This window comes from Bos javanicus, chromosome 20 (assembly GCF_032452875.1).
Source record: "Bos javanicus breed banteng chromosome 20, ARS-OSU_banteng_1.0, whole genome shotgun sequence".
Taxonomy (NCBI): Eukaryota; Metazoa; Chordata; class Mammalia; order Artiodactyla; family Bovidae; genus Bos; species Bos javanicus.
The window spans coordinates 38,085,587-38,112,069 of record NC_083887.1 but is presented as its reverse complement, the minus strand read 5'-3'; the positions used below and the strand labels follow the sequence as shown (position 1 = coordinate 38,112,069).

At 40.0% G+C, this 26,483-nt stretch overlaps 1 protein-coding gene across 1 annotated transcript in view; it reads right to left on the bottom strand.

Moving 5' to 3' along the window:
* The window catches only part of LOC133233679 (UDP-glucuronosyltransferase 3A1-like), a 35,564-nt gene extending 11,278 nt beyond the window's left edge, over positions 1 to 24,286 (bottom strand). The window contains exons 1-3 of the mRNA XM_061393735.1: positions 24,029 to 24,286; positions 21,473 to 21,574; positions 4,293 to 4,407 (exon numbers count right to left, since the gene is read on the bottom strand). Coding sequence (XP_061249719.1) covers positions 4,293 to 4,407; positions 21,473 to 21,574; positions 24,029 to 24,122 — 311 coding nt within the window. The 5' untranslated portion in view covers positions 24,123 to 24,286. The remainder of the gene's footprint in view (positions 1 to 4,292; positions 4,408 to 21,472; positions 21,575 to 24,028) is intronic.
* Between the last annotated feature and the right edge of the window lie 2,197 nt (positions 24,287 to 26,483).

Here is a 26,483-nt window from a genome sequence, read left to right as displayed (position 1 = left end):
TAATTTCACAATATTTAGGATAATCTTCAGCTCAAAGAAAATATCCCAGTTAAGAAAGACCATATCTGACAGCCTATTTTTACCCACCAATTTTACTACTGTCCAAGAAATATCCTCTACTCTACCACTCTGGTCCAGGTGTTTCTACTTCCTAAAATATACTCACTTCTTCCTCTCTCCTTTCTTTGACCGATCCAAATTCACCCACCATCATGCCAATTCAAGGTCCTTCTGCTTTGGGAGCCATCTCTGACTGTAGCAAATCTCGTGGTTCCATGTCTATTTGATATATTCTGTGATGTTCTGTTTTATTTTCATCTGTATACTGACTTATGAGCAACTGTCTTATTTCCCAGCTAAGCTGTGGAAGTAACTTCATGACAGAGTCCATCAATACTGATGATGATTTTGCTTTTTTTTAAAACCATCTTATATATCCTGCATCTGATAGCTTGTAGCGACTGATCTGATCTGATACTAATATTACAATCCAAATTCTAAACTGAACGTGAGATTTATATCTTTCTTTTTTTAATTTTATTTTATTTTTTAACTTTACAATATTGTATTCGTTTTGCCATATATCAAAATGAATCTGCCACAGGTATACATGTGTTCCCCATCCTGAACCCTCCTCCCTCCTCCCTCCCCATACCATCCCTCTGGGTTGTCCCAGTGCACCAGCCCCGAGCATCCAGTATCGTGCATCGAACCTGGACTGGCGACTCGTTTCATATATGATATTATACATGTTTCAATGCCATTCTCCCAAATCATCCCACCCTCTCCCTCTCCCACAGAGTCCAAAAGACTGTTCTATACATCGGTGTCTCTTTGGCTGTCTCGTATACAGGGTTATTGTTACCATCTTTCTAAATTCCATATATATGCATTAGTATACTGTATTGGTGTTTTTCTTTCTGGATTACTTCACTCTGTATAATAGGCTCCAGTTTCATCCACCTCATTAGAACTGATTCAAATGTATTCTTTTTAATGGCTGAGTAATACTCCATCGTGTATATGTACCACAGCTTTCTTATCCATTCATCTGCTGATGGACATCTAGGTTGCTTCCATGTCCTAGCTATTATAAACAGTGCTTCGATGAACATTGGGGTACACGTGTCTCTTTCAATTCTGGTTTCCTCAGTGTGTATGCCCAGCAGTGGAATTGCTGGGTCATAAGGCAGTTCTATTTCCAGTTTTTAAAGGAATATCCACCCTGTTCTCCATAGTGGCTGTACCAGTTTGCATTCCCACCAACAGTGTAAGAGGGTTCCCTTTTCTCCACACCCTCTCCAGCATTTATTGCTTGTAGACTTTTGGATTGCAGCCATTCTGACTGGTGTGAAATGGATATATAGAAAACCCTAAAGACTCCACCAGAAAATTACTAGAGCTAATCAATGAATATAGTAAAATTGCAGGATATAAAATCAACACACAGAAATCCCTTGCATTTCCATACACCAATAATGAGAAAATAGAAAGAGAAATTAAGGAAACAATTCCATTCACCATTGCAACGAAAAGAATAAAATACTTAGGAATATATCTACCTAAAGAAACTAAAGACCTATATATAGAAAACTATAAAACACTGGTGAAAGAAATCAAAGAGGACACTAATAGATGGAGAAATATACCATGTTCGTGGATTGGAAGAATCAATATAGTGAAAATGAGTATACTACCCAAAGCAATTTATAGATTCAATGCAATCCCTATCAAGCTACCAACAGTATTCTTCACAGAGCTAGAACAAATAATTTCACAATTTGTATGGAAATACAAAAAACCTCGAATAGCCAAAGCTATCTTGAGAAAGAAGAATGGAACTGGAGGAATCAACCTGCCTGACTTCAGGCTCTACTATAAAGCCACAGTCATCAAGACAGTATGGTACTGGCACAAAGACAGAAATATAGATCAATGGAACAAAACTGAAAGGCCAGAGATAAACCCATGCACCTATGGACACCTTATCTTTGACAAAGGAGGCAAGAATATACTATGGAGAAAAGACAATTTCTTTAACAAGTGGTGCTGGGAAAACTGGTCAACCACTTGTAAAAGAATGAAACTAGAACACTTTCTAACACCATACACAAAAATAAACTCAAAATGGATTAAAGATCTAAACGTAAGACCAGAAACTATAAAACTCCTAGAGGAGAACATAGGCAAAACACTCTCTGACATACATCACAGCAGGATCCTCTATGACCCACCTCCCAGAATATTGGAAATAAAAGCAAAAATAAACAAATGGGACCTAATTAAAATTAAAAGCCTCTGCACAACAAAGGAAATTATAAGCAAGGTGAAAAGACAACCTTCAGAATGGGAGAAAATAATAGCAAATGAAGCAACTGACAAACAACTAATCTAAAAATATACAAGCAACTCCTACAGCTCAATTCCAGAAAAATAAATGACCCAATCAAAAAATGGGCCAAAGAACTAAATAGACATTTCTCCAAAGAAGACATACAGATGGCTAACAAACACATGAAAAGATGCTCAACATCACTCATTATCAGAGAAATGCAAATCAAAACCACTATGAGATTTATATCTTTCTAATGTAAAGTTAAATGATTTAGAAGAAACATAAATGAAACTTTGTTTGAAACTTGTTAACAGCCTTTCCACTTTATGCTCACCAGGGTATTTATAGAAGTTAATGCTCAATTTTTACTGACACCGAATTAAGACCCATTTATTACCCTATTCCAGGAACTATTCTCCATCAATGTTTTTCCATCACTGCCTGCAAAGAAAATGATTCTTTTTGTATAGCCCAGGGAGAAATAGACAAGAATGTTTGTGACCAGAGATCACAGGTACAGGTGTTTTGAAGACCTGTGGGCCTCCTAGTATAGCAAAGGACTGAAAGAATCAATGGCTCAGCAAACCCATAACCTGTACAACACTACACCATGTCAGCCCACTTAAAGAAGGCCAATAAGGTTGATAATTCATTAGCAATATTCAGATCTCTACCTGCTTTTTAGAATCAATGTTGAGGGACGGTGATTAGCTGAAATTATCCTCTATTATATTTTTTAAAGATTCTACATAAAGAATGATTGCCAAATATCAGGGTAAATTCAAAATAGGAAATACAAAGTCCTCAAAAGTAGAACATTAATCCTATCTGAAATTAAGTTGATTCATTGAAAAAGATTACAAGACGACACTGTGTGGTGTCCCCATGAACTATAGCCCACCAGGCTCCTCTTTCCATGGAATTCTCCAGGCAAGAAAACTGGAGAGGGTAGCCATTCCCTTCTCCAGAGGATCTTCCTGACCCAGGGATTGAAAAGTCTCCTGCATTGCAGGCAGATTCTTTACAGTCTGAGCCATCAGGGAAGCCTTGTGCTCCATATATTCCACCATATTTAACATGTGTGTGTGTGTAGAACCAGTCTTCAAAGAAATCAAGTTGCAAGAGAAGAAACAAGACATGGACTTAAAAAACATAGGCCTAACAACACAAAGTTTCAAATGAGTACTTTAGATCAGATCTCTTAAAGTGGAGAGAATTTGATCTTCTAGTTTTAGAGAGTAAGAAAGTTTTAAGAAAAAGATTTGAACACAACCTTGATAGCGAGTAGAATTTTTAAAGAAAGAAGGGGGGTGGGTTAAGCCACTGCAATTAGCCAACTGAGGCATGGATATTGTCTTTCCTCTTATATGTCAAAGATAAAGAACTTTCTATACATCCCAGGTGATGACAAAAACTCTCAGACTCATCTCTCACTGTGCTTCATCAAAGTATTTGAGGTATTTTTAATGTATTTAAAAGAGCAACATTTCAAGGTATGAAAAAAAAAATCAATATTCATGATGAGTGTTTTTCCATTCTTGAATTTATATAAGGAGAATGGAGAAAAAATAAGTATAAAATGGTGGGTAGGGTTTGTTTACCAACAATGATAAATTAGGTTGTCTATCCCTCCTTCTGTGTTGGGGAGAGTATACACAAAGTTTTGTAAGTGATGTATCACCAACAAGATCCAGGAGCAACAATCCCTCACAACTATCTGCCACAACTAAAAGCAGAAATTCATGTTTTTCATGGGAAAAGGACAATATACAGACTAGATAGTATGAAAATCATCTGCTTCATCCATCCACCCACCACCCCATATCATTCTTCCTTCTCTCCATCCATTTATCCATCAACTCATCTTCTGCTCTTAAACTTATTCCCAGTATCCATGTATCCATCCATTTATTTGTGTCACTGAAATACTAGGTCTTTCATTGAGAGAATAAATTACCTGTTGTGCAAAGCTTCTGTCACAAACAAATCCAGACGTTTCCTTATTTCATTTTCAAGATCTCCAGGTGAATGCCAACTGATAACCTGGAATGAGTGTTCCTCCTTTTCTAAATCTAAGAAAACACCAACAGGGAAATATTTAATATGTCACATAACTCAGATCAAAATTAGCATGATATCATAGTGTACTTATTGCAATATTTTATATATATTTAGATGTTTGCTTTTTTAATTTGTTCTTGCCCTCTCATTCCTTTAATCATATGACAATACTTATTAAGAACTTTACAAATATTCAGTCACTTTTATTCAATTTAAACTGCTAGAGTTCCATTCAAAGCCTTTGATTAAAGGTATTCCTCATTTTACAGGTGAGAAAACAAAGATGAATGGGGTGTCAAACAGTCAAGGATACACACATGGTAAGTGGTATACTTTGTATTTAAGTTATATATAAATGCATATATAATATACATATATTTGTGCACACATATATGCTATGAAAAAAAAATTAGGTCAACACACAGTGGGGAGGATTCTGGGAAGATGATAGAGTAGGAAGCACCAAAAATCTGTCTCTCCATCTAAACAACAAACGCACTGACAGAATCTTCTAAAATAATTATTTTGAAACTCATAGTCCATGGAGGGCTTGCAACTTCCAGGGTGAAAAGATCAATAAAATTGACAAATATTTAGCTAGAAATACTAAGAAAAAAAGAGAGAGAGCGAATACTCAAATTACTAAAATCCAAATTGAAAATGGTGTCATTGCCAGTTATACAGAAATTAGTATTATAAGAAATATGTGAAAAACTGTACACCAACAAATTGGATAATCTAGATGAAATTTTAAAATTCTTAGAGACATAAAACCAATTAATAGTAAATCATAAAGAAATAGAAAATTTGAATAGATTTATAAGTCATAAGGAAATTAAATCAGCAGTAAAAATCTCTCAATAAAATCAAGCCCTGGATCCAATAGTAGCACTAGTAAATCCTACCAAACATTTAAAGAAGAAATGCTTCTTCTCAAAATGCCAGTCCTTCTCAAATTGTTCCAAAGAGTTGAACAGATGGAAACACTTTCAAACTCATTTTATGAAGCCAGCATTTCCCTGATACCAAAGCCAGACAGTTCAGTACAGTTCAGTCATGCACTCGTGTCCAGCTCTTTGCAACCCTATGGACTGCAGCACACCAGGCTTCCCTGTCCATCACCAACTCCTGGAGCTTGCTCAAATTCATGTCCATCGAGTTGGTGATGTCATCCAACCATCTCATCCTCTATCATCCCCTTCTCCTCCTACCTTCAATCTTTCCCAACATCAGGATCTTTTCTAAGGAGTCAGTTCTTCACCTCAGGTGGCCAAAGTATTGGAGTTTTGGCTTCAGCATCAGTCCTTCCAATGAATATTCAAAACTGATTTCTTTCACGATTGACTGGTTTGATCTCCTTACAGTCCAAGGGGTTCTCAAGAGTCTTCTCCAACACCACAGTTCGAAAGCATAAATTCTTCGGCATTCATCTTTCTTTATACTCCAATTATCACATCCATACATGACTACTGGCAAAACCATAGCCTTGACCAGACGGACCTTTGTTGGCAATGTAATGCCTCTGCTTTTTAATATGCTGTAGAGGTTAGTCATAGCTTTTCTTCCAAGGAGCAAATATCTTTTAATTTCATGGCTGCAGTCACCATCTGCCGTGATTTTGGGGCCCAAGGAAATAAAATCTATCTCTGTTTCTATTGTTTCCCCATCTGTTTGCCGTGAAGTGATGGGATCGGATGCCATGATCTTTGTTTTTTGAATGCTGAGTTTTAAGCCAGCTTTTTCATTCTCCTCTTTCACCTATATCAAGAGGCTCTTTAGTTCCTCTTTGCTTTCTGCTAAGTGTGGCATCATCTGCATATCTGAGGTTATTGATGTTTCTCCCGGCAATCTTGATTCCAGCTTGTGCTTGTGCTTGTGCTTGATCCACATGACATTTCACATGATGTACTCTGCATATAAGTTAAACAAGCAGGGTGACAATATGCCAGCCTTGATGTACTCCTTTCCCAATCTGGGAAAGCCGGACAAGCACACTACGAAAAAAGGAAACCTATAGACTAGTGTCCTTTATAAACATTGATACAAAAGTCCTCAAAAAAAAGCAGCAAATAAAATTCAACAGAATATGAAGAGGATTATACACAATGGTTTATTCCTCGAAGGCAAAGATATCTCAGTAAACAAAAACCAATGGATAAAAGATACCAGATTAACAGAATGAAGGACAAAAATCACATGACCAATTCAACTGATGCAGAAAAAGTATTTGATAAAATTCAAAATCCATTCATAATTTAAAAAAAAAAAAAAACACTCAACAAACTAGGAATAGAAGGAAAACTTCCTCAACTCTTGAGAGTCCCTTGGACTGCAAGGAGATCCAACCAGTCCATCCTAAAGGAGATCAGTCCTGGGTGTTCATTGGAAGAACTGATGTTGAAGCTGAAACTCCAATACTTTGGCCACCTGATGTGAAGGGCTGACTCATTTGAAAAGACCCTGATGCTTGGAAAGATTGGGGGCAGGAGGAGAAGGGGATGACAGAGGATGAGATGGCTGGATGGCATCACCGACTCGATGGACATGAGTTTGGGTGGACTCTGGGAGTTGGTGATGGACAGGGAGGCCTGGCGTGCTGCAGTTCATGGGGTTGCAAAGAGTTGGACACGATTGAGTGACTGAACTGAACTGAACTGAACCTCAACATAATAAAAACTATGTATGAAAAACCAATAGCAAACATTATACTCAGTGAAGAAAGACTTAAAACTTTCCACTAAGGTCAGTAACAAGGCAAGGAGACTTCTTAACTATTTCTATTCAATATAGTACTGGAAGATGTAGCCAGAGTAGTCAGGCAAAGGAAGCAAAGAAGGAAAAAAGGGCATCCAAATTGGAAAGGAAGAAGTAAAAGAATCTCTGTTCACAGATGATGTAATCTTACATGTTAAAAACCCTAAAGATTCCACAAAAAATGTTGGAACTAAAAAGTGAATTCATCAAAGTAGCAAGATAAAAAGTTCATACATAAAAATCAGTTGCCTTTCTATACTATAAATGAATACTCTAAAATATTTTCAAAAATAATTCCAAATACAGTAGCATCAAAAAGAATAAAGTACTTGGGATTTAGCTTAGCCAAAGAGTTGAAAGATTTGTGAAGTGAAAACTGCAAAGCAATTTTGAAAGAAATTAGAGGAGACAAATAAATGTAAATACACTCCATGTTCATGAATTGGAAGACTCAGTTGTTAAGATGTCAATACCACCCAAAATGATCTACAGATTCAATGCAATCCCTATCAAAATCCCAATGATGTCTTTTGCAGTAATGGAAAAAAAAATCCATCTTAAAACTACTTTGAAATCTCTAATATCTGAAATAGCCAATGACACAAGCACCCATGCTCAGTCATGTCCCATACTTTGTGACCCTATAGACTATAGCCCACGCTCCTCTGTCCATGGAATTTTCCAAGCAAGAATACTGGAGTGGGTTGCCATTTAATATTCCAGGGGATCTTCCTGACACAGTGATTGAACCAGAGTCTCTTGCATCTCCTGCATTGGTAGACAGATTCTTTACCACTGTATCATGCATAGCCAAAGCAATCATGAAAAAGAACAAAGCTAGAGGAATCACACTTCCTGATTTCAAAATTCACTAGAAAGCTACAGTAATTAATATAGTATGGAACTGGAATAAAACAGAAATGCAGACCAATATAAAAAAAGCTCCCCAAAACATTTTTGACCAGGGACCATGACCATTCAATGAGAAAAGAAAGTCTTTTCAACAAGTGATACTGGGAAAACTAGATCTCCACACACAAAACAATGAAGTTGTCAGTTCCAATTCAAAATGGTGACATACATATTGAATGAAGTAAATCAGACACAGAAGGAGAAATACCATATGGCATCCCTTATATGTGGAATTGAAAAAAGAAATGATGCAAATGAACTTATTTACAAAATAGAAAGAGACTCACAGACTTAGAGAATGAACTTATGGTTGCCCCAGGGGTGGGGGAGAAGACTGGAAGGAAGGGATAGTTGGGAAGTTTGGGATGGACATGTACACACTGCTATGTTCAAAAAAGAATAAACAAAAAGACCTACTGTATAGCAATGGAACTCTGTTCAATGTTACGCAGCAGCAGCCTGGATGAGAGGGGAGTTGGGAGCCTCAGCCATTTATATGTATGGCTGAGGCCCTTCACTGTTCACCTGAAGCTATTACAACATTGTTAATTGGCTATACTCCAATACAAAATAAAAAGGTTTTTTAAAAATGATGGTGATGTAGGAGGATTTTGAACTTCTATTTGATGGCTCCATGAACCCATCATATCTGTAGCTACATACAGATAAATTCCCTCTGAAAGAAATCCAGGAACTAGATGAGTGACTATGCATCTGTTGAGCAAAAAAAGAAAACAGCACATCAAAATGGGTAGGAGGCAATGGTGAAAAATTGAAAGCATTTCCCCTAAAGTCAGGAACAAGACAAGGGTTCCTTCCCACTTTCACCACTACTATTCAACATAGTTTTGGAAGTTTTGGCCACAGCAATCAGAGCAGAAAAAGAAATAAAAGGGTTACAAATTGGAAAAGAAGTAAAACTCTCACTGTTTGCAGATGACATGATCCTCTACATAGAAAACCCTAAAGACTCCACCAGAAAATTACTAGAGCTAATCAATGAATATAGTAAAGTTGCAGGATATAAAATCAACACACAGAAATCCCTTGCATTCCCATACACTAATAATGAGAAAATAGAAAGAGAAATTAAGGAAACAATTCCATTCACCATTGCAACGAAAAGAATAAAATACTTAGGAATATATCTACCTAAAGAAACTAAAGACCTATATATAGAAAACTATAAAACACTGGTGAAAGAAATCAAAGAGGACACTAATAGATGTTCATGGATCAGAAGAATCAATATAGTGAAAATGAGTATACTACCCAAAGCAATCTATAGGTTCAATGCAATCCCTATCAAACTACCAACGTTATTTTTCAAAGAGCTAGAACAAATAATTTCACAATTTGTATGGAAATACAAAAAACCTCAAATAGCCAAAGCTGTCTTAAGAAAGAAGAATGGAACTGGAGGAATCAACCTGCCTGACTTCAGGCTCTACTACAAAGCCACAGTCATCAAGACAGTATGGTACTGGCACAAAGACAGAAATATAGATCAATGGAATAAAATAGAAAGCCCAGAGATAAACCCATGCACCTATGGACACCTTATCTTTGACAAAGGAGGCAAGAATATACTATGGAGAAAAGACAATCTCTTTAACAAGTGGTGCTGGGAAAACTGGTCAACCACTTGTAAAAGAATGAAACTAGAACACTTTCTAACACCATACACAAAAATAAACTCAAAATGGATTAAAGATCTAAACGTAAGACCAGAAACTATAAAACTCCTAGAGGAGAACACAGGCAAAACACTCTCTGACATAAATCACAGCAGGATCCTCTATGGCCCACCTCCCAGAATATTGGAAATAAAAGCAAAAATAAACAAATGGGACCTAATTAAAATTAAAACTTTTGCACAACAAAGGAAACTATAAGCAAGGTGAAAAGACAGCCTTCAGAATGGGAGAAAATAATAGCAAATGAAGCAACTGACAAAGAATTAATCTCAAAAGTATACAAGCAACTCCTACAGCTCAATTCCAGAAAAATAAATGACCCAATCAAAAAATGGGCCAAAGAACTAAACAGACATTTCTCCAAAGAAGACATGCAGATGGCTAACAAACACATGAAAAGATGCTCAACATCACTCATTATCAGCGAAATGCAAATAAAAACCATAATGAGGTACTATTTTACACCAGTCAGAATGGCTGCTATCCAAAAGTCTACAAGCAATAAATGCTGGAGAAGGTGTGGAGAAAAGGGAACCCTCTTACACTGTTGGTGGGAATGCAAACTAGTACAGCCACTATGGAGAACAGTGTGGAGATTCCTTAAAAAACTGGAAATAGAACTGCCATCAGTTCAGCTCAGTTCAGTCTCTCAGTCATGTCCGACTCTTTGGGACCCCATGAATTGCAGCACACCAGGCCTCCTTGTCCATCACCAACTCCCAGAGTTCATGAAAACTCACGTCCATCAAGTCAGTGATGCCATCCAGCCATCTCATCCTCTGTCGTCCCCTTCTCCTCCTGCCCCCAATCCCTCCCAGCATCAGAGTCTTTTCCAATGAGTCAACTGTTTGCACAAAGGGGCCAAAGTATTGGAGTTTCAGCTTTAGCATCATTCCTTCCAAAGAACACCCAGGACTGATCTTCTTCAGAATGGACTGGTTGGATCTCCTTGCAGTCCAAGAGACTCTCAAGAGTTTTCTCCAACACCACAGTTCAAAAGCATCAATTCTTCAGCACTCAGCTTTCTTCACAGTCCAACTCTCACATCCATACATGACCACTGGAAAAACCATAGCCTTGACTAGACGGACCTTTGTTGGCAAAGTAATGTCTCTGCTTTTCAATGTGTTTTCTAGGTTGGTCATAACTTTCCTTCCAAGGAGTAAGCATCTTCATGGCTGCAATCACCATCTGCAGTGATTTTGGAGCCCAAAAAAATAAAGTCAGCCACTGTTTCCATTGTTTCCCCATCTATTTTCCATAAAGTGATGGGACCAGATGCCATGATCTTAGTTTTCTGAATGTTGAGCTTTAAGCCAACTTTTTCACTCTCCTCTTTCACTTTCATCAAGAGGCTTTTTAGTTCTTCTTCACTTTCTGCCATAAGGGTGGTGTCATCTGCATATCTGAGGTTATTGATATTTCTCTTGGCAATCTTGATTCCAGCTTGTGCTTCTTCCAGCCCAGCATTTCTCATGATGTACTCTGCCATATGACTCAGCAATCCCACTGCTGGGCATACACACCAAGGAAACCATTATTGAAAGAGACACATGTACCCCAATGTTCATCACAGTACTGTTTATAATAGCCAGGACATGGAAGTAACCTAGGTGTCCATCAGCAGACGAATGGATAAAGAAAGCTGTGGTACATATACACAATGGAATAATACTCAGCCATTAAAAAGAATACACTTGAATCAGTTCTAATGAGGTGGATGAAACTGGAATCTATTATACAGAGTGAAGTAAGCCAGAAAGGAAAACACAAATACAGTGTACTAATGCATATATGTGGAATTTAGAAAAACGGTAATGATAACCCTGTATGTGAGGCAGCAAAAGAGACACAGATGTATAGAACAGTCTTTTGGACTCTATGGAAGAGGGCAAGGGTGGGATGATTTGGGAGAATGGCATTGAAACATGTACAATATCTATGCGAAACGAATCGCCAGTCCAGGTTCGATGCATGATACAGGATGCTCGGGGCTGGTGCACTAGGATGACCAAGAGGGATGGTATGGGGAGGGAAGTGGGAGGGGAGTTCAGTATGGGGAACACGTGTGCACCCATGGTGGATTCATGTTGATATATGGCAAAAGCAATATAATATTGTAAAGTAATTAGCCTCCAATTAAAATAAATAAATTTATATTTTTTAAAATAATGGGTAGGAGAGACTGAGACACAGTCTTACCATAAATCCCAGCCTTGACACAACAACCCACAATTGGGAAGGAACTCACAACTCCCAGCTTCTTTCTGAGAAGCAAAGGGTTTGAACCCCCACATCTGGAGCTCCAGCATTTAAAACCTCTACTTGATGGACAAGACCCCCAAACCTCTAGATTTCAGAGCATATGGCATCCACAAGAACACAAGGATATAGCAAATTAAGTAACAGGTTTCCATTTGCTCATGTGGACCCACTATGGCTAACCCTCCTGGCCCAGCAGAGAGCAGCGGACTCATACATCCTCAGTCTTTCCAGAAAGAGATCTATTTGCTTATCTTCAAAGTTCTCATACCTTATTTTAAAAGAAATCCTACAAAACAATATGTATATATTATATAGTATGTTATATAATATATTATTGGGTCTATAACACATGGAAATGTAATATATTGTCAACAACAAAAAGAGCACTGGGGCTGAGGAAAGCCAAACTGGGCCAAGAAAAAGAATCCAGATGGTACTAACACACAAAATTATGAGAAACACAAATTAAAAATACTAAGTTTGATAGAACAATAGTTTTACATATATACTTTTCCTCCTTCATAAAAGATATAAAAATAATTTAAGTAATAACTATAATAAAGTATTGTTCAGTCTGTAACATTTATAGATGTAATGTATATAACAAAAACACCATTGAAAAGAAGACAATGGAGAACTCTATGTTATTCTATAAATGAGTAACAGCTCTATATCTCACTGGAATTAAGTTAGCAGAAATTTAATTAAGCAATTGACTATATATATATATATATATATATATATATATATATATATAATACACACACACACACACATACATACATGTGTCCAGTGGCTTAGTGGTGTCTGGCTCTTTGCGACCCCATGGACTTTAGCCCACCAGGCTCCTCTGTCCATGGAATTTTCCAGGCAAGAATACTGGAGTGGGTTTTGCCATTTCCTACTCAGGGGATCTTTCCAACCCAGGGATGGAACCTGTGTCTCCTGCATCTCCTGCATTGGCAGGCAGATTCTTTACCACTTTAGCCACTTGGGAAGCCCACTTGGTATATATGTATGTATATATACATATCTCTTAGCTGCACAGGGTAGCATGTGGGATCTTAGTTCCTTGACCAGGGATCAAACCCACACCCCCTCTAGTGGAAGCACAGAATCCTGACCACTGGACCTCCAGGGCAGTTCCAAGCAGGTGATTCTAATGAGATAAGATGTATATAGTAAGTCCTAGAACAACTGCTATGAAGACCTACAAGACCTTCTAGAACTTACACCCCAAAAAGATGTCCTTTTCATTATAGGGGACTGGAATGCAGAAGTAGAAAGTCAAGAAATGCCTGGAGTAACAGGCAAATTTGGCCTTGGAGTACAGAATGAAGTAGGGCAAAGGCTAATAGAATTTTGCCAAGAGAATGCACTGGATATAGCAAACACCCTCTTCCAACAACACAAGAGAAGACCCTACACATGGACATCAACAGGTGGTCAACACCAAAATCAGACTGATTATATTCTTTGCACCCAAAGATCGAGAAGCTCTATACAGTCAGCAAGAACAAGACCGGGATTTGACTGTGGCTCAGATCATGAACTCCTTATTGCCAAAATCAGACTTAAATTGAAGAAAGTAGGGAAAACCACTAGACCATTCAGGTATGACCTAAATCAAATCCCTTTCGATTATACAGTAGAAGTGACAAATAGATTTAAGAGACTAGACCTGACAGACAGAGTCCCTGATGAACTATAGACAGAGGTTTGTGACATTGTACTGGAGACAGGGATCAAGACCATCCCGAAGAAAAAGAAATGCAAAAAAGCAAAATGGCTGTCTAGGGAAGCCTTACAAATAGCTGTGAGAAGAAGAGAAGCAAAAAGCAAAGGAGAAAAGGAAGGACATAAGCATCTGAATGCAGAGTTCCAAAGAATAGCAAGGAGAGATAAGAAAGTCTTCCTCAGTGATCAGTGCAAAGAAATAGAGGAAAGCAATAGAATGGGAAAGACTAGAGATCTCTTCAAGAAAATTTGAGACACCAAGGGAACATTTCATGCAAAGATTGGCTCAATAAAGGACAGAAATGGCATGGACCTAACAGAAGCAGAAGATATTAAGAAGAGGTGGCAAGAATACACAGAAGAACTGTACAAAAAAGATCTTCACAGATAATCACGATGGTGTGATTACTCACCTAGAGCCAAACATCCTGGACTATGAGGTCAAGTGGGCCTTAGGAAGCATCACTATGAACAAAGCTAGTAGAGGTGATGGAATTCCAGCTGAACTATCTCAAGTCCTAAAAGATGATGTTGTGAAAGTGCTGCATTCAATATGCCAGCAAATTTGGAAAACTCAGCAGTGGCCACAGGACTTGAAAAGGCCAGTTTTCATTCCAATCCCAAAGAAAGGCAATTCCAAAGAATGCTCAAACTACCACACAATTGCACTCATCTCACATGCTAGTAAAGTAATGGTGAAAATTATCCAAGCCAGGCTTCAACAATACATGAACTGTGAACTTCCAGATGTTCAAGCTGGTTTTAGAAAAGGCAGAGGAACCAGAGATCAAATTGCCAACATCCGCTAGATCATCAAAAAAGAGAGTTCGAAAAAAACATCTATTTCTACTTTATTGATTATGCCAAAGCCTTTGACTGTGTGGATCACAATAAACTATGGAAAATTCTGAAAGAGATAGGAATACCAGACCACCTCACCTGCCTCTTGAGAAACCTCTTGTTGCAGGTGAGGAAGCAACAGTTAGAACTGGACATGGAACAATGGACTGGTTCCAAATAGGAAAAGGAGTACATCAAGGCTGTATATCGTCACCCTGCTTGCTTGACTTATATGCAGAGTACATCGTGAGAAATGCTGGGCTGGAGGAAGCACAAGCTGGAATCAAGATTGCCAGGAGAAATATCAATAACCTCAGATATGCAGATGACACCACCCTTATGGCAGAAAGTGAAGAGGAACTCAAAAGCCTCTTGATGAAAGTGAAAGTGGAGAGTGAAAAAGTTGGCTAAAGCTCAACATTCAGAAAACCAGAAAAGATCATGGCATATGGTCCCATAACTTCATGACAAATAGATGGGGAAACAGTGGAAACAGTGTCAGACTTTATTTTGTGGTGGCTCCAAAATCACTGCAAATGGTGACTGCAACCATGAAATTAAAAGATGCTTACTCCTTGGAAGGAAAGTTATGACCAACCTAGACAGCATATTAAAAAGCAGAGACATTACTTTATCAACAAAGGTCCATCTAGTCAAGGCTATGGTTTTTCCAGTAGTCATGTATGGATGTGAGAGTTGGACTGTGAAGAAGGCTGAGCACTGAAGAATTGATGCTTTTGAACTGTGGTGTTGGAGAAGACTCTTGAGAGTCCCTTGGACTGCAAGGAGATCCAACCAGTCCATCCTAAAGGAGATCAGTCCTGGGTGTTCATTGAAAAGACTGATGATGAAGCTGAAACTCCAATACTTTGGCCACCTGATGGGAAGAGCTTACTCCTTTGAAAAGACCCTGATGTTGGGAAAGATTGAAGGCAGGAAGAGAAGGGAACAGTAGAGGATGAGATGGTTGGATGGCATCACTGACTCAATGGACATGAATTTGGGTAAACTCCAGGAGCTGGTGATGGACAGGGAGGCCTGGTGTGCTGCAGTCCATGGGGTCACAAAGAGTCAGACACGACTGAGAGACTGGACTGAACTGAAGAACATCTGCTAAGGGAAAAAAAAGAAAACTTTTAAAATAGTGAAGAAATTATTAAAGAACTTAAAATACAAAATAAAAAATATCCACTTAATGTAAAGAAGATAAAAAAGGGAGAACTAAAATGGATGCAGAATTAGAATATCAACAAGGAAGCCAAATGTTTGAACACAACTATAAACCAATTCACTTCATGAGAAATAAATGGGGAAATAGTGGAAACAGTGTCAGACTTTATTTTATGGGGCTCCAAAATCACTGCAGATGGTGACTGCAGCCATGAAATTAAAAGATGCTTACTCTTTGGAAGGAAAGTGATGACCAACCTAGATAGCATATTGAAAAGCAGAGACATTACTTTGCCAACAAAGGTCCATCTAGTCAAGGCTATGGTTTTTCCAGTAGTCATGTATGGATGTGAGAGTTGGACTATGAAGAAAGCTGAGCGCTGAAGAATTGATGCTTTTGAACTGTGGTGTTGGAGAAGACTCTTGAGAGTCCCTTGGACTGCAAGGAGATCCAACCAGTCCATTCTGAAGGAGATCAGTCCTGGGTGTTCTTTGGAAGGAATGATGCTAAAGCTGAAACTCCAGTACTTTGGCCACCTCATGCAAAGAGTTGACTCATTGGAAAAGACTCTGATGCTGGGAAGGATTGGGGGCAGGAGGAGAATGGGACAACAGAGGATGAGATGGCTGGATGGCATCACTGACTCGATATACGTGAATTTGGGTAAACTCCGGGAGTTGGTGATGGACAGGGAGGCCTGGAGTGCTGCAGTTCATGGGGTCGCAAAGAGTCAGACACGACTGAGCGACTGAACTGAACTGATAAACCAATTATGGATAACAGGCATCTGTAAAGCACTCCACCCAACGACAGCAAAATGTATTTTTTCAAGTGCACACAGAACATTCTCCAGAACACACCACGTTTAAGCCATTACTAAAACACAATAAACAAACAAAAAAATGGTTATTTTCTCCAACATAGTGGAATGAAATTAGAAATCAGAAAGAATTTGAGAAATTCACAAACACTTCAATATGAAAACAGCAAACTCCTTAAGTAACACCAGTAAAAATGACGGTATAAGAATATCTAGACCCATCCCCTCCCAGAAACACCAATCTGAACAACTATTCATGCATGAAAGTAACTTCACAGGAGCTAAGGATTCCAGGCAGGGGATCACAGCACCTGGGCAAAGCATAGAAATGAGGAAAGATGTATTTAAGAAGGTAAGAACGATAGATTCATATTACCCACCTTACCTCTCCAGCAAGCCCAGGCAGCCCAGCACAGGGACAGTCACCTTTCCCATGGGAGAAGGAAAGTGAAGTAAGATTCAACTTTACCATGTACCCTGGCACTGGCCCATCCCAGCACAGAACTGACTTCCACAGTCAGAGATACCTTCCACGGCACCAGGCTTCCCAGGCACTCCCACAAACCCAGGTCCCTCACCCACCCTGTTGCCTGACAGCTCCCATGGTCCCAGACTCCTAAAGACTCTCACAACTCAGGTTTACCCCAATTATCAGGCCATGCATGTGCCTGCGAAGTCACTTCAGTCATGTCTGACTCTTTTCAAACCCATGGATTGCAGCTCACCAGGCTTCTCTGTCCATGAAATTCTCCAGGCAAGAATACTGGAGTGGATTGCCATTTCCTCCTCCAGGGGTCTTCCTGACCCAGGGACCAACCTGCATCTCCTATGTCTCCTGAACTGCAGGGGGATCCTTTACCCCTGAGTCATTGGAGAAGCCTATAGTCTCAGGCCAGCCCCTGCAAATCTGGACTGCCAACCAGCTTCCAAAATCCCAGGCTTTCAGCCTATCACAGCACCAGACTAGCCCCCATAGACCCAAACTCTTCTGGAAAACTGAGGAGAGAGCACTCCCAAATTCATCCTGTAAGGCAGGCATTGTACTGATATCAATGCCAGAAAAACATATCTCAAAGAAATCACAGGACAATATCCCACATGAATACAGATATAAAATTTTAAACCAAAATTTAAGGCAACAGAATCTAAAAATATATAAAATAGAAAATATATCTTGACCAAGTCAATCAACATTCCCATGAAATGAGGTTAGTTTAACATTTGAATATCAATCAGTGAAATTTATGTTAGTGGAATAAACAAAAAATTATATATTCATATCAATACATAAAGCAAAAGCATTAAATTCAATCTCATCAAAATTAGAAATTATGCTCTTCAAAAGATACTGCTATGAAAAAGATAAGCCATAAACTGGGAGAAAATATTTGCAAAGCTTATACATGATGAAATATTTATATTCAAAATATATATTTAAAGGACTCTGAAAATTCAGTAACAGGAAAACAAGCTACTCAACTTTAAAAATGGGGAAAATTTGGGAATTCCCTGGTGGTCCATGGACTAGGATTCAGTGCTTTCATTGCCAGAGCGTGAGTTCAATCCCTGGTTCGGGAACTATGATCCTGCAAGATGGGTGGAGTGGCCAAAAAAAGAAAATGAGAAAAATTTGACAAACCATGAAAAGTGAAAGTGAAGTGACTCAGTAGTATCCAACTCTTTGTGACCTCATGGACTGTAGCCTACCAGGCTCCTCCGTCCATGGAATTTTCCTGGCAAGAATACTGGACTGGGTTGCTATTCCCTTCACCAGGGGATCTCCCCAAACCACGGATCGAACCCAGGTCTCCCTCATTACAGGCAGATGCTTTACTGTCTGAGCCACCAGGGAAGCCCTGATAAATCATGTATTACCCATATATCACCAATGAAGATATATGAGTAACAAGCACATAAAAAATGCTTAGCATCAACAGTCATGAAGGAAATGCAAACAGAAACCACAACTAAATACAACTAAACACCTACACAAGAATGGCTAAAGTTGAAAAGACTAACTATACCAAGTATTGACAAAGATTTGGTACACATGGAACTTGCATTCTCACTTTTTGTGAGAAAGTAGAATGTTAGAACCATTTTAGAAAATAGTTTGACCATTTCTTAAAAAGTTAAACATACACCTAATGCTGCTGCTGCTACTACTGCTAAGTCGCTTCAGTCGTGTCCGACTCTGTGCGACCCCATAGACGGCAGCCCACCAGGCTCCCCCGTCCCTGGGATTCTCCAGGCAAGAACACTGGAGTGGGTACACCTAATGCTACATACACCTAATTGTCACTGCATTCCTAGCAATTACTTCAGAGAAAAAACAGCACATGTTCACACAAAGCCTTGGTCACAAGTGTCGATAGCAGGTTTATTTTTAATAGTGCAAAACTGGAAACAACCCTAATGTCCATCAACAGGCAATTCAATAAACATGCTGTGATGATCTACACCATAGAACATTACTCAGCATAAAAGGGAATGCACTATTCAGACACACGATGTAAATGAATCTCAAAATAATTATGCTGAGTAAAATAAGAGTAATTATGATCAAATTTATGTAAAATCTAGAAGATGCAAAGTAACATATGGTGACATATTAGCAATTAACTGGCAATGAGAATTGAAAAGTAAGAAGAGAGGACCAGAAGGGGAAACTGCAAAAGGACATGAGAAATATTTGGGGGTAAGAAATATATTTTGCTATCTGAATTATGTTGGTTTCACAGTTATAGATATATTTGTATGTATATGTATATATATATATATATATATATACACATACACATATGTACTTTAAATATGTGCTGCTGCTAAATCGCTTCAGTCGTGTCCAACTCTGTGCGACCCCATAGACGGCAGCCCACCAGGCTCCCCCGTTCCTGGGATTCTCCAGGCAAGAACACTGGAATGGGTTGCCATTTCCTTCTCCAATGAATGAAAGTGAAAAGTGAAATTGAAGTTGCTCAGTCATGTCTGACTCTTAGTGACCCCATGGACTGCAGCCTACCAGGCTCCTCCATCCATGGGATTTTCCAGGCAAGAGTACTGGAGTGGGGTGCCACTGTGCAGTTTATGCAATATTACTTCAAAAATGTTTTATAATGAAGATAAGGAATTTCTGTGGCCAAGAGGAAGTAACAAGATTATATTTACTTCCTACTTTAAACAACTAAAAAAATAAAAGAACGATATACAATAAAATGGCTTTTAGACATTGGACACCCAGCAGTTCAGGGCATTGATGGCTGGCTGAAGAAAATTTCCAGGGTACAGCTCATGGAAGAGGTACCCACATCTGGCCTGGCTGTCTCCCACAGCAGCTAGAATTCATAACGCAGAATGCCAGAAAAGCAAAAGAGCACCACATAGAGGAAAAGCTCCCTGAGTTTGTTTCAGTGCATACATGTGATGAAACTACCCGAAGTAGTTTCAAACTAGCCTCACACCACCCTTATGGCAGAAAGCAAAGAAGAACTAAAGAGCCTCTTGATGAAAGTGAAAGAGGAGAGTGAAAAAGTTGGCTTAAAACTCAACATTCAGAAAACTAAGATCAAGGTATCTGGTCCCATCACTTCAAGGTAAATAGATGGGGAAATAATGGAAACAGTGAGAAATTTTATTTTGGGGGGGCTCCAAAATCACTGCTGATGGTGACTGCAGCCATGAAACTAAAAGAGGCTTGCTACTTGGAAGAAAAGCTATGACCAACCTAGACAGCATATTAAAAAGCAGAGACATAACTTAGCCAACAAAGGTCTGTCTAGTCAAAGCTATGTTTCCAATAGTCATGTATGGATGTGAGTGTTGGACTATAAAGAAAGCTGAGCACTGAAGAATTGATGCTTTTGAACTGTGGTGTTCGAGAAGACTCTTGATAATCCCTTGGGCCACAAGGAGATTAAACAAGTTAATTATAAAGGAAATCAGTCCTGAATATTCATTGGAAGGACTGATGCTGAAGCTGAAGCTTCAATCCTTTGGCCACCTGAGGCGAAGAACTGACTCCTTGGAAAAGACCCTGATGCTGGGAAAGATTGAAGGCAGGAGGAGAAGGGGACGACAGAGGATGAGATAGTTGGATGGCATCACCAACTTGATGGACATGAGTTTGGGTAAGTTCCGGGAGTTGGTGATGGACAGGGAAGCCTGGTGTGTTGCAGTCCATGGGATTGCAAAGGGTCAGACATGACTGAGCAACTGAACTGAACTAAACTGACCCAAAGCCGGGAATGGCTACTACCAATGATGAGGCAGAATAACACCCAGAGATTGTAGAGACCCAGGGTCTCTTTCCACGCTGTTACCTAACTTTGATATTTAATGAATATCTATGGACAAGTTCCTGAACCAACTTGATAAAGGTGACATTTTGATATTCATCTATCTAAGTAACATCCAGATAAGGGGGTAAACTATAGACAAATAAAATGTAGAGGTTATTGAGATATCCAGCGCTTGTATGACTCAGGGAGCTCAAACCGGGGCTCGACAACAACCTAAAGGGGTGGAATGGGGACGAAGGTGGGAGGGATATTCAAGTGGGAGGGGACATGGGTAGACCTATGGCTGATTTATGTTGATGTTTGGTAGAAACCTAGATGCAATATTGTAAAGCAAGTATCCTTCAATTAAAAATAAATAGATCTAAAAATAAAATGCTTCCAAAAAATGAAGAGGGAACATTCTCTAAAAAAAAAAAAAAAAAGATATCAGCACTTAACATAAACATACACACACCCCCGACACATTTTGTCCATTATTTCAATACTAGATTCAAAAAAGTTTTGCGTTAAGCAGTACTATACAAAGGGCACTGCCTCTTTTTGGCTGGGATTGAAGAATTCAATAATTATGAGAAAAGATACCTGAGGCTAGACTTCTTCCTCTATTAGAAAGCATAGTGACGTTATGACCATGATCCTGAAGAATCTGAGACACCCGGTGCATTAGTAGACTATGGCTTCCACCTAGGAAAAATATATATCATTTTTGTGAAGACGAGAACTGAGGGTATGAAATTGATGTGGAGGTGTGGGGCAAACCAGGGTAAGATAACAGAAAGCTGACAGTGAGCAGAGAAAGATGAGTTTCTCCAGTTCCTCTTTCTCACTCTGGTTAAGTCCCAAACTGGATACCTATATTCTGCCTGCCCAGATCTTTGACCTATCTACCTTTGACCTCCACTATCTTTGACCTGTAGTGGAGGGCAATCCTCCACTAAAGATTCCCTCTTATGACTTGCGGTCTTTGCAACAATGTAATGTAATTTTGGTGTTTAAGTCTTTGGAGTTCCTGAGCCTAAGGCACACCCTGCATTTTAGCTGGGGTCTTATGGAAAGGCCATAGCCTAAAAAAATAACTGTACTGGTAGATATTCTGGCCCAGTGCCATGCATGTGAGTGTGGAGTGTTCCTTATAGGCAGTCAATCCAAGCTATTTCTGAAATTCTTCTCTTTGGACATGAATGCTAGAGTAGGAGCCAGAAATATGGAAGCTTGAATTTGGTTCTAAGAAACAGCCATTGGAAGAAAAGATGTGGAGCCACCACTTAGAGCCAAAATGCTTGAGATTCAAATATATTTCACAGGAAGTTTCTCAGTTGAATGTCTCACATCCACTAAGACAAGCAGGAAAACTGTGGGGTCCATAGGATGGGCTTGCAGTATCTTATATGCATGAGAAACAGGACATCCATCCTAGGACAATCTGGGGATCTTTAAGAAAGAGAGGCTTAATCCTTGGGAGAGATGTGAGCTCCATTATACCAATAGCCTATCTAAAATTATGTACTATCATGGGGCATTTTTCTTGCATCTGTGAGTCTCAGCAACAGAAAAAGCCAGATCTCCAGAGAAGGGACAGACTTGCCAAAGTTGGGAAGTCGGGGTCTTAAAGAGAGGAAAGTCCCATAATCATCGGGTCAGTGGTGAGTAGTACGGGCAGGGCTCAGTTGATAAGTCGTGTCCGACTCTGTGCGACCCCATGGACTATATAGCCTATCAGGCTCCTCTGTCCAAGGAATTTCCCAGCCAAGAATACTGCTGTGGATTGCCATTTTCTTCTCTGGGGATCTTCTCCACCCAGGGATGGAAACCCTGGTCTCCTGAATGGGCAGGTGGATTCTTTACCACTGAGACACCTGGGAAACCCAGAGAGAGGTACAGAGCTACATAGTGTGTGTCTGTGGGAGTTACTCTAGTATTTCATATCCATACTTGTGTTGTTCACATTAACTGTTGGAAGAAATGGCTGCGAGGGAGAAGAGGTTGGCACAGACACAGCTGTTCACGTGGCTCTTCATAAGGGGCAAAGGTGGGGCTTCCAGCACCTGGTTAACTGCCCCAGCTCTGTCCTTGGAGTTGAGGCTGGAGGACAATGTACTTTCAAGAGAGAAAACTTTTTCTCCGTTACCTCTATCATTGAAAAATAGGTTTATAATGGGCTTTTTAGAAATCCCCACTGTAAAAAAGGAAAAGAGTGGAATCTGTGGAAGAGGATGGTTTTGAGGTAAGAAATCATAAGTGAATTCCTAATGTGTGCCAGGAGAGAGGTCTGTTGTGCTCTTGTAAAAGGCACCTCATTTCCCCGACCCTCCGTTTTCCTCTCAGGAAATAAAAAGGGAGGCCCAGTGAGAGGAGTTCTGTGATTTCTTCCAGCTCTAGGATCCCCAGGTTCTCTGGGATCTAAAAGCAAGCTAGGGAGCCCACCATCTTTTCAGGATGGGTCAAATAAAACTCATGGAGAAACTCCATCCTCTGAGGACTCCTTATCCTGATAAAATTTCCCCTTTTGTCTTCTGTTCTCTCTGGGGCAAAAGTAATGGAAATAAAACTGGGTCCACAATGCGCAGAATCAACGGCTCCACTCTCCTTCAAAAGCTTCCATCAGCACGGGTGAGAGAGGGGCTCCCAAATGCGCCACTGCCCTGGGATCCTCCCGTCTGCCTGCCCGCTCAGTTTTCCAGTTAGGAAACAGTCCCAGTTCGTGCTGCTGTCCCAGGAGCACCTGTCCCCAGAGCCTGAAATGGACTCCACCTTCTACTTTCTACTGGCATCTGTTGCACACCGCTCAGAAGTTCAAAGTGACCCTTTCAAAATCCCGCAGGTACCTTGGAGGAGACGGCCTGGGGTCTCAAGCTCAGAAATAGACCAAAACTTCTGGCTCCCGCTGTGCCCACAGGGAAGCGCATCCAGAGCTTAGGAAACTGCTCCTCTTCTCCAGGGCTATCAATAATTTCACCTTGGTAGTAGAGACCTCTCTCTGCCCCACAACCCTCGCCAGCCTCTCCCTCCTCTAGCCTAGGACACAAACCCAGCCTGGAAAACCATATGAAAAGCCCCTCTGACTTAGGGGGCTGTTGGCATGACTACTGGCCGGGAGCCTGGGACAAGCCTGTCCTGATTCTCCGGCCAAGCACTCACCCAGTGAGGATATAGTCAGGATTTTGGCGGCCTCTGAGAGCAGGAGCGCAGGCAGTAAATATATGACTAGAAGAAGCACCCGCTGCACCCCCATCGTCGCTCCGGAGAGGCTGCGGAGCAGAGCCCTAAGCTGCGCGCCCGGCGGCCCGGAACCCGCGCGCCCTCCGCACGCGCAGCGCGCAGGCAGTGAAGGAAAGACGCAGGCCAGGAGCAGGGGACAGAGATTCTGTGGGTCTTTGCTCTTACGTCCGTCTCGCCCTTTGGCCTCTCCTCCCCAGGAAAGTACACCATTGGATATTCTGTCCTCACCCTCCCTAAATCTGGGCAGTGGGGAGGAGGGATTAGTGTGCTTAACCCTCTCAATCCACGTAATCACCACACCTGAAAAACACTCTGAACCAGTAATGGTAAGGACCTTAGGAAATCACATCGAAGAAAGTTATACCTCCAAATGGTGCCGACCCAACTCCCTTTCAGGGATCCATCCAGAAGTTATGGGACCCCCATCTCCTTTCGAACTGCCCTAAAGATCTCCTAGGGCCATCAGAACGCCCCGTTTCCCTGGTACCTGCTTAAAATCTCTACTGATTGTCCCACGCTCAGGATCTCAGAAATTGATTACCAAAGGAAAGTGACTTACCTTTATTGCTCAGAGTTTCTTTAGAAAGTACTGAGTAACTCACTCATGAAAGTTGCTAGTGTAGTGATTTAAACACCTCTGGAAGTCCAGGTTCAGAAGACTGAACCTCTAAAAGCTGAAACTAATTCTGAATGGGAATCATAAAATAGGATTGGTGAGCACCAAGATGTTCTATTTTTATAAAAGTATGAAATTTTTCTTTAGAAAAAATTTTAAACTCTCCTAATAATTATTGCACTTTTTTCCCTTCCAAGTCCCTCCCTCCGTGTCTGGGCCATACTGTTTGAGGCTATGTGAGTATATGTGTTGTGGTGGTGGTTTAGTCTCTCAGTCATGTCCGACTCTTGCAGCCCATGGACTGTAGCCCACCAGGATTTCCCAGAAAAGAATACTGGAGTGGGTTGCCATTTCTTTCTCCAAGAGAGCTTCCACATCCAAGGATTGAACCCATGTCTCTTGCATTACAGGTGGGTTCTTTACTGCTGAGCCACCAGGGAAGCCGGATTACAAGCATACACATTGATAACTGTCATCTTTTCAGATATTATGTCTTCTCAATGGGGAAAAAAAAATTGATCTGCAATATGAAGGTACCATTTGACATTAGTGTAATCACATTACCTTATCTACAAACTTATTCAAATTTGATCAACTGTCTCAATAGATATCCTGTGTTGTAATATTAATTTCTGGTGCAGGAATCAGTCTGGGATCACACACTGCATTTAGCTATCATGTCTGTTTCATCCCCTTAAGTAAGGATTGATTTCTCAGCCTTTCTGTTTTCCTTTCATGTCTGACATTTATTTTGTAAAATGGCTCTCAATTTGGGCTTATCTGATGTTTTCTCATTCTACTTCACATTACAGAGTTTTAGCAGGAATACTACAAAAGCTGTGTTGATTCCATTTCAGTGAATCACAGCAGGAAACCCGAGATGTCAGTCTGTCCTAATACTAGTGATAATAACTTTGATCACTTGTTGAAGGTGGTGTCCAGTGAGATTCCCAACTGTAAAACTACTATTTTTTAGCCCAAATTAGGAAATAAGTTGTGGGGAGTCCTTTTGAAACTGTGTAAATTCTGTTCTTCATCAAATTTCACTCACTCATTTTATTATGTTTTCTATTTATTGACTGATTCAATTATTCCTTTTGTGGCAAATTAATGATTTTAACTCCATTTTCTTTCTTCATTTATCATACAGCATTCTGTTGTATGGACATGCATTTGAGCAAACTCTGGGAGATAGGAAAGGACAGGGAAGCCTAGTGTGCTTCAGTCCATGGGGTCGCAAAAAGTCAGACACGACTTGGTGTATAAACAGCAAATACTGTTGCTAACAAAATTGCCTTCTGCCCCATCTATTTAATTATCCCTCCACCTATCTATCTGTCTCTATTCATTTATTATCAGTCTTTACTCCTGGATCCACATTTCTTCAATGGAATACATTCTCTTACCATCATTATTTTGGAGACTTTTCCTTCTTGCTTGCACATGATTTCTAGACTCAGCTTGTACTTTCCCTTCCTCTGTTTTACATTTATCCATTCCTTTAGGAACTCTTTTAGTAGGAATTGGTGTTTAGAACCCTGGATATGGCACTAGAAGCACTCACTGTTATTGAAGCACCACTGTTTATATCCCCCAAATGGACAGTTATGAAATATATAGTGCTCAGTTGCTTCAGTCATGTCCAACCCTTTGCAACCCTATGAACTGTAGCCCACCAGGCTCCTCTGTCCATGGAATTCTCCAGGCAAGAATACTGGAGTGGGTTGCTATTCCCTTCTCCAGGAAGTCTTCCCAGCC